General features: G+C 35.3%; 2 protein-coding genes across 2 annotated transcripts; one reads left to right on the top strand and one right to left on the bottom strand.

The window, feature by feature from the left end:
- Positions 1 to 921: 921 nt before the first annotated feature.
- Positions 922 to 6,079, bottom strand: uros (uroporphyrinogen III synthase). Its single transcript, XM_026276196.1, has 9 exons — positions 5,602 to 6,079; positions 5,449 to 5,532; positions 4,416 to 4,512; positions 3,528 to 3,599; positions 3,075 to 3,149; positions 2,910 to 2,993; positions 2,718 to 2,803; positions 2,434 to 2,532; positions 922 to 2,300 (listed from the first exon to the last, which is right to left on the bottom strand). The coding sequence occupies exons 1-9, from the start codon at positions 5,662 to 5,664 to the stop codon at positions 2,169 to 2,171; spliced, it is 792 nt and encodes a 263-aa protein (XP_026131981.1). The 5' UTR covers positions 5,665 to 6,079; the 3' UTR covers positions 922 to 2,168.
- Positions 6,080 to 6,741: 662 nt separating this feature from the next.
- zgc:92749 (elongation of very long chain fatty acids protein) lies at positions 6,742 to 10,882 on the top strand. The gene is made up of 4 exons (XM_026276195.1): positions 6,742 to 6,934; positions 7,515 to 7,646; positions 8,287 to 8,438; positions 9,202 to 10,882. Exons 1-4 carry the CDS (start codon positions 6,849 to 6,851, stop codon positions 9,630 to 9,632), a joined length of 801 nt encoding a protein of 266 aa, XP_026131980.1. The 5' UTR covers positions 6,742 to 6,848; the 3' UTR covers positions 9,633 to 10,882.
- Positions 10,883 to 11,370: the final 488 nt, after the last annotated feature.

An 11,370-nucleotide genomic window follows, 5' to 3' on the forward strand; every position in this document is an offset into this window, starting at 1 on the left:
TTGCATGCATTTTTTTTTTTTTTTTGAAAACAAGACTTTTTGCTTCTCAAGTAAATGTAGATTTAAGGATGATTGGATATTTGTACTGGAAAACAATGAACATGAAATCCTGAAAGAATAAAACAGCCAGACATTTATGAGGAGATCATGTCTGTTCTTCAGTGATAACAGGGTCATGTGACCTGAGCAGAATCATGACCTCATCATTATCTCCCGCCTGCCATGACACACACGAGACGGTGCACTTCTTCATCTTCATGAGTCTTCACGCGGTCTTACACTGGAGTAGATTTCTATATGCATGCATACTATTCACTAAAATCATCAGATGTCATGCAAAATTAAGAATTAGTTTTTTTTTTCAACAGCTTAAACACATTTTCAAAACTTTGCCTCTTTTTTTATCAGAGGAAGTAGAATTAACTGAGTTCAAATTCAAATAAATGTATCTATAAGGAATATAAAGTACTAAAAAATAATACAATAAAATAAATAATACAAATTGTGAATTTTCCCCCAGCTCCTTTACAGCTAAAGAGGAAGATATTTTATAATGAACAATTTTTTAGATGATAACTAGCCACTGTATATGATGCAAGCAATATAAATACATAATGTCATTACATTACATGTGTTGATGTCCAGTGACTGTTAGTGTGAAAATAATATTTTAGATGAGAAACAAACTAGTGTATGATGTTGCAAAACTTGGTTTTAGAGAACATATAAGTTATCATTTCGATTTCCATATTAATATATTTTATAATTTTGCATAAAAATAAATGCATTTTGTTTTAAGGTTAAGTTAGTGTATGTGTGTCTGTGTGCGAGTGTGTGTGAGTGTGTGTCATCAGCTTGAGCGATGCTGTAAACAATGTAGTTCTGCATGATGCATGATGAGTTTTCACGCCATTGCAACAGTTATTTCACAGTCATATCTTTAATGAAAAGGTAATATGAGACGTAGAGTATTCCTCACATCATCACACACACACACACACACACACACACACTACAGTCTCGAGAAGTAAACTAAATATGACAAAGCCTCCCTTTGGGAACATTTACACTGCAAAAACAAACAAACAAAGATTTTCTTACTCAGACTTCCATCTAAAATATCTCAAAGTTCTTAAATCAAGATTCATGAAGTTGAGAAGCAGAAAGACTGAAGATATTAGGTCTGGTTTTCTGAAATAAATGATCAATATTAATTGAGTTCATGCTTGAAAGAACACAAATATATCCAACAACTGAGTCAGAAATATGATCTTGTTCTTCTTTGAATTAAGGAGATGTTTCTCCCCCAAATTACAGATGTTTTCTTTTATTTAAAGCATGAACTCATTTCATTTTGGCTTTTTTTTTTTTTTTTACAATTCTTGTCAGTTTGCTACAGAATTCTCATATATTTTAATGCAAAACAGAGCAAAAATACTAAAATATATACAAATATGTATACATTAAAAGATATTTAAAATATAGTGTGACATGGCTATATTTGGAAAAACAAGTAACAATTTTTATTTAATTCTGAAAATGTAAAGAAAGTATTGAACTAGGTATTGTGTTACTATAATTAATTATAATAAAAAATAACAGAAGTATATGATTAAATAAACGTGTATATGTTTAATATAAAAATAATTAAGTTTAATTGAAGTTTTTCATTTTATTGTGTTTTTGAAAATATATATTTTTATTTATTTTTGTCTTAGTTTTAGTTATTGGTGATGAATACAAATGAATATTTAGATGTTTGGCTCAAATAATTAAATTGTCCAGTGACTTTGTTTCAGTGACTTTCCCAGTGGTTGGTGATTACTGGATATTAATGTTTAATCTCCATTTCCATTCATAAACTGAAAAATTACAACAACAATATTAGTTGTGCAAAAGCCTACAATCTCATATTTGTGTATATAATTATTATAACGTCACAAAAACAAATACTTCTGTCTCTGTGTGTTTGCAATTGATACAAATAAAAATCCTTTAGTTATTAAAGCACAAAAGCTGTTCAAGCCTCTGATGATCTCAAAGATTCGACATGAAACCCAGACACAGATGCATTCAAACATACAGCTGCAAAACACATACAGATAGAGAGATATTAATGCAATCACTTCTAATATCTACTGCAGAAGCAGGACTCTGGTGGTCAGAGGTCAGAGGTCAGAGGTCAGAGCGTGTGTGATGGCGGCGGCCAGGTGTTTTGCTGTGGGTTTCTCAGCGCAGCAGCTGACCGTCAGTCCGTGTGACTTCAGCGCGTCTGCTGTGGTCCGGCCGATCGACGCAAACTGAACAACACAACCATCCTTTATTACAAACAACATGAGAACCTGTGATCTGATGACTGCTTCTGTGCTGCAGGACACTGGTGTTCTCTGAATGTGCTTCATCTCAATCACTGTATGATGATGATTGCTGTACCTTTATCTGCTCCAGCTGAGATCCTGAGAGTCTCTTCACCAAATCCAGACAGAACGACACTCCGGACGGACTGAAGAACGCCACGCTCGCTGGGACGCCCTGAACACACACACACACACACACACACACACACACACACACACACACACACACACACACACACACAGACACACAGACACACACAGACACACACACACACACACACAGAGACAGACACACACACACACAGACAGGTGAGTGAGGGCGCTCTCATGAACACACAGATGTAGGTCTCTGACACACACCTGCTGAGTGAAGTAGTGTGTGATGTTGTTCTGTAGATCCGGATGTTCAGACGTCTGATAGACGGTCAGAGTCTCCAGAGGAACATCTGACACAGAGACACACTGAGAATAAACCCATCGCCAGAATCATCACCAAAACACAGAGACACACTGCAAACAGAAAGCTGGAAATAAATGAATAAATGTCCTCACGGTTGTCTCGGAGCGTGGTGGGCAGAACTTCACGTTTGATGGAGCCGCAGGGAAAGAAAAGTGGCTTTATCTCTTGATTTTCTCCTGCGTTTAACAAAACACATTAACAAAGACTGGGGTTATGAAAATATGAAATATCCTGATGTGATATTAGAAGGATCATACTCTGGAGGATGAGGCGAGCGAGAGCGTCTGCGGTCCCAGTCTCTTCTCCCAGAGGACTCAGACCCAACTCTACAACTGAAAGAAAAGAACAAGTAAAGCTTTATTACAATTCTACAAGCTTTCATTACTGGACGATGCTGACAGCGAGCTCTGTTTGTAAATCTGATTGTGCTTTTATAAGAGTATGACCAGGTCATATTTCAGCACCACAAAAAAAGTTATACTTTGCATAATGACCATTAAGCCTCTGTTTAGGCCAACAACAATTATTGCAACAATGCAAAAAAAAAATACAAAATTATATGAATCCTTAGCTATATATATATATATATATATATATATATATATATATATATATATATATATATATATACAGACAAAATTTTTTTGTATTATATATATTTATTATAAATAATTTTTTTTACATAACATGTGTGTGAAATGATTTCATACCTAAAGATGCTGTGGCTTTTCCAACCACATAAACTGACTTTTCATTCCATTTGTCTTTCACTGCGTCCCATTCTGTCGAACAAAAACACATTCCCTACAGTGCGACGAATACTGTCGTATTATATGCAAAATAAAACCATAATGCTCCAAAATCAGACATTTTCTTGAAGTGTCTTTATCATTTTAGCCATGCATCCAATCGTTTATTATAAAAAGTGATAAAAAGTGTTGAAACTGTGGCCTCTAGACATTACTGTGAGCACTTACATGTACGTACATTTACATGCAGATGCTTTTATCGAGCTAAACTTTTTTTTTAATTCATGCATTCCCTAGAAATCAAAGACTGAAACACTGCTTTAATGTTTGAGAATTAATATAACAGAATTAATATAATTCCCATCATTTATGAGTTTCTACATCTGAAATATATAATCATCCTTCCACATTACATCTAATTCATTTTGTAACTGTCATTGTAGTTTTTACAGTTAATTATAGCTAAAACTATCATTAAAACCATTAGAAAATATTCTTACTAAATATTATTTTATTAAGTTAATATTTTATTTTTATTTCAGCTGGTTGCCTTGCCAACGTTACTCATTTTAATCTGGCTAATTTAAAATAACAAAAATAAAACTTAAATAAAAATATAAACAGATGTATTTAAAAAAAAATGCTAATACAAAGCAAAAAAAATAAAAAATAAAAATACTACAATTTAAATGAAAATAGCTAAATATAAACTGATTGAAAATATTATTACAAGCTATAACAGTATCTCAATGATACTAAAATAACACCATCCAATAAGAAGCGAACACATCTCCAAGGCTTTGCGCATGGCTCCTGTATCTGATAAAGCACAGGAGGATCCAGACTCACTGTGTGTGTGTTTCTGTGAGTCTAAACAGCTCTTCACGGCCTCCACGGCTCGGGGACTGGTGAAGATCAGACCTCCAAACCTCTCGGGCTCAAAGAGCTGGGGTTCACAGCACAAACACAAAGAGTTCAGATCTCACAAAACACAGCAACGTTATTCACCTTCAGCGGCCAGTTCAATCTGGGTTTGGAAATGCCAGGATCAAGAAACACATCTTACTTCTGTACTGGTTTTTCAAAGCACAAATAACTACTTCTGACTGCTCCATCTCTGACGATTGTGCCAGTGTAGTTTACAATCAGAGATAAGAAAAAAAAAAATTTAATTAAATTTTAGATTTTTGTTTGTTATTGACAGCGGTTTAAGAATTTGATGATACATTACACTGCGGTCAAAAGTTTTTGTTTACATAATATATGTGTGTTCTGTATATATATTGAAAATATTTACATGTATACACATTTATATTCTTATATTTTATATTATATATAAATATATAAACAGCATTTTTCTTATATATATATATATATATATATATATATATATATATATATATATATATATATATATATATATATATATATATATATATGGATGTGTTTTCATTTATATATACAGGATAAAAATATACACATATAATAACTTTTATTTTGGATGCGATTAATCGCAATTAATTACTTAACAGCACTAATTTATATATCATATAAATGATATGACTATATATATATATAAATGTAAATATTTTTTAAATATATGCATATATATATATATATATATATATATATATATATATATATATATATATATATATATATATATATATATGTGTGTGTGTGTGTGTGTATTTATATATGTGTAATAAATATACACAGCATAATATATTCCAATATATTCTGTAAATAAAATCGTATTTTGAATGCGATTAATCGTTTGACAGCTCTAGTTACAAATGTTGCATTTATTTTGTACCAGTTTTAAGTCAGATCGGATTACTTTTGAACAACTGGCCCCAGAAGAAGCAGTTTCCAAACTCACCCGCTCAGAAAGATGATCTAGAGACACGAATTTAAAGGACAGAACCGGAATCAAAGAAGCTGTGTGTCCACATGAAGCCAACTCCTGCAAGAAACACCCAACATCAAAACACTGGGATTATTGTGAAGGTTATTATTCATTATGAGGCATTACCTGGATGTAAGGGTCTGCTTCGCTCTCACTCTCTCGTGGCTCTTTCAGAAGCAGCACTTTCATGTTTGCAGGCCTCTAAAACACTGAAATGTGCTTTAATAATGACTGAAGACGTTTCTGCTGAATGACAATATCAGCATACGCCCATACATGTGACACATGTGTCACACAGTGATAACAGGAACAACAGACAACTGCACACACACGTCAGGGAGGAACTGAGGCTCTTGTGTTTTCATGCATTGACTTTAGTGAAGTATATCTCAGCGAACAAGGATTATTCAGCTGAAAGCGCTTTAAAGCGGTGACTGTCGAAGCTATTCATGCAGCTGATAAGAGTAGCAATACTTGATGAATGTGGTTTAATAACAGTTGGATACTTGCTTTGATTGATACGTGCAGTGAGTGAGTTTGTGTAGCTTTCCGCAGGATTGTGACACATATAAACTACAGCGGTGAAGCCGGACGCGTTTCAAAACAGAACAGTGCGGCTTTTCAAAATAAAAGTCCCAATGGTTCCTAAAGTTTATGGGTGTATGGAAGAAAATTAAAGAACATATAGTAGTGACGTTTTATCTTACAAGTCGTTTTTACCCTCGCAAATCTGAGTTTATACCTAAAAAACAGTAAGAATTAAAGTTTTTACGTATTTAAGTAACAGTCCGAATCACGTCTTTTCACGATATCCATTTATTTCTTAATCTATAAATTGCTTAATTCTTTTTTTTTTTTCATTCATTTGTTTGTGCTGTAATGCATTTACGAGTGTTTTGCTTAAAAATATTAAATTTTTGGCCCTTTGCACTTATTTAGTTAGGACAGTGAAGCAGAAGTGGTAGAGAGAAGGAGAGCTAATTAGTTAAAGTACGTTTTATTTATTTATTTTAATTCGACGTTTTAGAAAACAACAAAGAAAGGTATTCTTAACTGTGAGATTTATTTAACTGGTTGTTAATAGCAATACTATTTGTTTATTTATTTGTGTGTGTTTGTGTAAATATGTTTGCAAATTTTTCCTCATAAATATAAAACTTGGAAAACGGTTAGAGCTCGTCTTTAAAAATGCAGCCGTCTTCGCGTATTTCGACGCTGATTGGATGAGCCTGCTGCTCCGGCTCCTCCCCTCCCGCATATAATTATGAAGTTCCGCAGGCGTGTTCTCGGTGCTTTACATCCGCGATCTCTCCGCTTCCTCTCGGAAACACCTTCATCACTTACACTTCACTAACACTTAACGTTACAGTTTGATGAAGATGAACGAGTCGCTTCACGCGTTTGACTTCGAGCGTCACTTTGACGATCTCGCCGCGCGGGAATGGTTCGAACAGAACTGGTGAGTCAAATGATCAGAACCGAATCACTGATTCATTCTATAACTCCTCTTACTCTATAATAATGCATAAACAGAACCAGAATCAAACCGAATATTCGGGAATGCTGCATGCAATGCATTATAATACTTCACACATTTCTAACATGCCTCCTGCTTTACATGTTTAACACTTCCTACTCATTAAAACGAAGCAAGAATAACCTTTGACCTGTCATCTTAAATATCACAATCACATCGATTCAGTGCAATAATGTGTGTGATTGTGAATTATATAAAGTGTTCAGGTAGTTTTATGACTCCTGTGATTGATGGATCGATGTCGGTGATAAGAGAGGTTCAAGTTCAGGTGCGCTCACCTTTGACCTTTCAGCTGATTGTGACATCAAAATCTAATAAAGAGTCCAAAAACCTTTAGAGTTAGATCAGGACAAAGAGACGTTATGTATGTATGTGTGTGTGTGTGTGTGTGTGTGTGTGTGCTATATAAATAAACCTGGCCTTGCTGTCGCTTTATTCTTTAATAAGTGCAATATCTGTGTGTATATGTTTGTAATGTGTGTGTGTGTGTAATGTGTTTCAGGGGAGCGTCGTTGGTTCTGTCCGGTGTGTATGTGCTGGTTATATTTCTTGGACGTGTCTACATGAAGGACCGAGAGAAGCTGGATCTGAGGAAGCCTCTGGTGCTCTGGTCATTGAGTCTGGCCACGTTCAGGTGAGACGCAGACACACACTTCTCTGAACAACACCGGAACGGTCAGATAGAAACTGGAGTCTGCAATTCTGACCTTTTCTCTGAATTGTGAGTTTTGAAATCAGAAATCTAAGAAAAAATATTAGAATTTTCAGGATGTGAACTCAAAACTACGAGAAAAAAATCATAAGTGTGAGATGCAAACTCAGAATTATGACCAAAAAATGTTAGAACCACAAGATGTAAACTCAAAAATATTTGTTTTTTTTTTAAACAAAGTTCGAATTACAAGATTCAGACCCAAATTATTATTATTATTTTTTTCGATTTGTGAGATCTAAACTGAGAAACCAGAGTAAAAAATATTAGAATTGCAAGATGTAAACTGATAATTATGCAGAAAATTCTTAAGTGTGAGATGCAAACTAAGAATCATGAGAAAATGTTGAGATATAAACCCTGCTAGAAAAATAGCACAAATTGTTTATATCTGGTAATTCTGGTTCTATATCATAATTCTGTCATCTTCTATAGAGTTGTCTCCTAGTTTTGTGGCGTGAGTTTTACTGTGTTTAGCTGAGAACGCTCTGTTGGATCAGATATGAGCGGAGTCTGATGAGTTGTCTTGATTCTCTGAATGGTGTGTGTGTGTGTGTGTCAGTGTGATGGGGGCGATGCGGACGGGCTGGTACATGTTCAGTGTGCTGAGGTCACGTGGGCTCCGGGTGTCTGTGTGTGACACTGGCTTCTTCAGCGCCCCTGTCAGCAAGTTCTGGGCGTTCGTCTTCACTCTGAGTAAAGCGCCGGAGCTCGGTAAGACTTTACATTAACTACTCTGGAGGAAATATAGCTCATCATTCATCCATTATTCCTTTGTTCCGCGGTAAAAAAAGAAAAAAGGAAGCTGCTAGTAAATTTCACAAATGGTTACAAAGAAATGTAACTCTGCAGCACTGAAGCAGTCAAAAGTAGCACAGCTTTATTTGTAGCAATAGACAACGATACATTGTATCCATTTGTCTTTGATGCCAAAAATCAGTAGGATATTAAGTAAAAAAAAAAAGTGTTACAAAAGTGAATATATTATAGTCTTTCTGTGTGTGTGAGAGAGAGAGAGAGAGAGGGAGAGAGAGACAGTATTTCACACTTAATATTAGTTAACATTCATAAATGTTATTCAAAACATTTTTTTCTTCATTGTACGGCTTTTAACTGGTTAGTTTAAATAAACTGAATTACAGTATTTTGTTCACTATAATACAAGAAACTAATAATGTCACAACACACAAAAAGATCTTGACTCGTGCACATCATGTTACTGACTTTGCATGCTTGTGATGGGAGTTAAACGTTTGCATAAAAGAGGACTTCTGTGTGAAAGCAAGAACTGATCCAGTGTGCATCTTGAATGCAGCGGACTCTCTTTCAAACACGTGCATGTAAATGTTAAATAACTTTGCACAGACCAATTGATTTTATTACACTGCATTATTTGATGCATGCATACTAACTCTAGATTGTGTCTTTGGCGGCCGGTTGAGCTGATGTTTTGTGATCTGCATGTGGTGTTGTTCAGGGGACACGGTGTTCATCGTCCTGCGTAAGCAGCGTCTGATCTTCCTGCACTGGTATCATCACATCACCGTCCTGCTCTACACCTGGTACACGTATAAAGACCGTGTGGCCGGCGGCGGCTGGTTCATGACCATGAACTACATCGTCCATGCGTTCATGTACAGCTACTACACGGCTAAAGCAGCCGGCGCTCGAGTGCCTCGACTCTGTGCCATGATGGTCACGCTCATGCAGATCACACAGATGTTCATAGGGCTCAGCATCGTAGGGCTCCTCTACCTCTGGAATCATGACACCCACTGCTTCTCCACCAAGAGCAACATCATCTGCGCCTCTCTGATGTACCTCAGCTACCTGCTGCTCTTCTCCGTCTTCTTCTATCAGTCCTACTTCAGACGCTCTGGAGAGCAGAAGAGCGTGAAGCGAGAGTGAGAGGAACTCTTCACTGTCCCGTCCCTTTAAACTCACCCAAAACCATCCATGAAGGGAATTGAAAACACTAGTTTACATGCTCAGAGATTAAAACTAGATTAAAGAAGACTAGTTTTAGGACCATTGAAAAAAAATTATATATATTTTAAAAATATGTATATATGAAGAGTTCAGAAGCAAAAACGTGGAGGTTTAATATGCTTAATTGTCATAAAAAAAAGTCACGAAGCATTATATATTGAAATATATGACAGTTAAGCATGTTAAAAACCCATAATTCTTATTATTTTAGTGAAAGCAGGTTTAAGTCAAAGTTGTTGATTTTATTTTATGAAACTATTAAATTCCAGTTGTGATTTTTTTTTTTTTTTTTGTAAGCTGTTCATAACATGTCACAATGAAAAAAAAAAAGGTTAAAAAGGCTTTATTCATGAAAAATGTTTTTTTTTTTTTTTAATGTTTGTGAAATGTGACTTTGATCAAATGTTCTGAGATTGGTTCGCTGACAGAAGTGCTCTTTTCTAAGTTCAGGAGTTAAACGTGTGTTAATGTTAATGTTTACAGGCCTTGTGTGTAAAGCATTGATTTCCTCCCGGAGGAACAGAGCCTCACGTGCTCCTCTGGAACAATGAAACCATTGATCGTCTAATCTGGACACAAACATGAGTGATCAAAACCCTTCAAAACAACTACAAAATCCCTAAAAGTTCATCAGATGCTGTTCACAACTACATTTACCATAAAATGTCCAAATGTAATATGCACAGAATCTGATTGTTAACGCAGACACGTGAGAAAGAATATAAAAGGGTCAGCACTTGCAGGTGTTTTCAGGATAAATTACTGTAAACCGACGCTGCGTGTGACACACAGGAGATTTAGTGTGTTATATTCCAGCTCTTCTGTGAGTATCTAGTGGTTCTAGGACTGTGTAACTCTATAAACGAGTTTATCTGGAGATCAGATTGTGTTTGTGGTTGTCGAAGCCTGTTGGACGGTGTAAAGTCGTCTTTCTGGTTAGCCAGCATCCAGCATTTGCATTGATCTGGTTGATAGTCACAACACCTGCTCAGGTCTCAGATTCATTCTGTTCTTCTAGATCTCACCGAACATCACACTCTACATCAACAATTAACCACATCTTTTATTCATTTTAAAATATGAGAATGTTTGCAAAGTCCTGATCTTCTGGTTACATGAGAAACTTTCTGAAGCATGTGTTTATTAATAATAAACACCTAATAAACAGATTTTTAGTCCTGTCATTTCTCAGCAAGAATTAGTTCTGAGTTCTCTTGGGGTCAGGCAGATTTTGTAATGTTATTAGAAGAAGTCTTTTATGCTCAGTGAGGGTGCATTTATTTGGTCAAAAATACTGTGAAAAAACATGAAATATTATTTGAATCTAAATCATCAGTTTTCTGTGTGAATCTGTGTTAAAGTGTAATGTATTTCTGTGATGCTCCGCTGTATTTTCAGCATCATTCCTCCAGTCTTCAGTGTCACATGATCTTCAGAAATCAGAATAATATGATCATTTACTGCTCAAGAAACATGAAGATTATTATCAGTGTTGAACACAGATGTGCTGCTCAATATTTCTGTGGAAACTGATGCATTCTATTTTCCAGGATTCACAGATGAATAGAAAGTTTAAAAGAACAGCTTTTGTTTAAAAACAGAAATCTTTTATAACATTATAGATGTATTTACAGGCACTTTTGATGAATTGAAAGCA

The sequence above is a fragment of the Carassius auratus genome, chromosome 12, assembly GCF_003368295.1.
Source record: "Carassius auratus strain Wakin chromosome 12, ASM336829v1, whole genome shotgun sequence".
Lineage (NCBI taxonomy): Eukaryota > Metazoa > Chordata > Actinopteri > Cypriniformes > Cyprinidae > Carassius > Carassius auratus.

Coding starts and splice junctions, on each gene's coding strand:
- uros (XM_026276196.1), bottom strand. CDS start 5,664: ATGAAAGTGCTGCTTCTGAAAGAGCCACGAGAGAGTGAGAGCGAAGCA. Junction 2,804..2,909: donor CACCACGCTCCGAGACAACC/GTGAGGACATTT, acceptor TCTCTGTGTCAG/ATGTTCCTCTGGAGACTCTG. Junction 2,533..2,717: donor CACACTACTTCACTCAGCAG/GTGTGTGTCAGA, acceptor GTGTGTGTTCAG/GGCGTCCCAGCGAGCGTGGC.
- zgc:92749 (XM_026276195.1), top strand. CDS start 6,849: ATGAAGATGAACGAGTCGCTTCACGCGTTTGACTTCGAGCGTCACTTT. Junction 6,935..7,514: donor GAATGGTTCGAACAGAACTG/GTGAGTCAAATG, acceptor AATGTGTTTCAG/GGGAGCGTCGTTGGTTCTGT. Junction 7,647..8,286: donor TTGAGTCTGGCCACGTTCAG/GTGAGACGCAGA, acceptor TGTGTGTGTCAG/TGTGATGGGGGCGATGCGGA.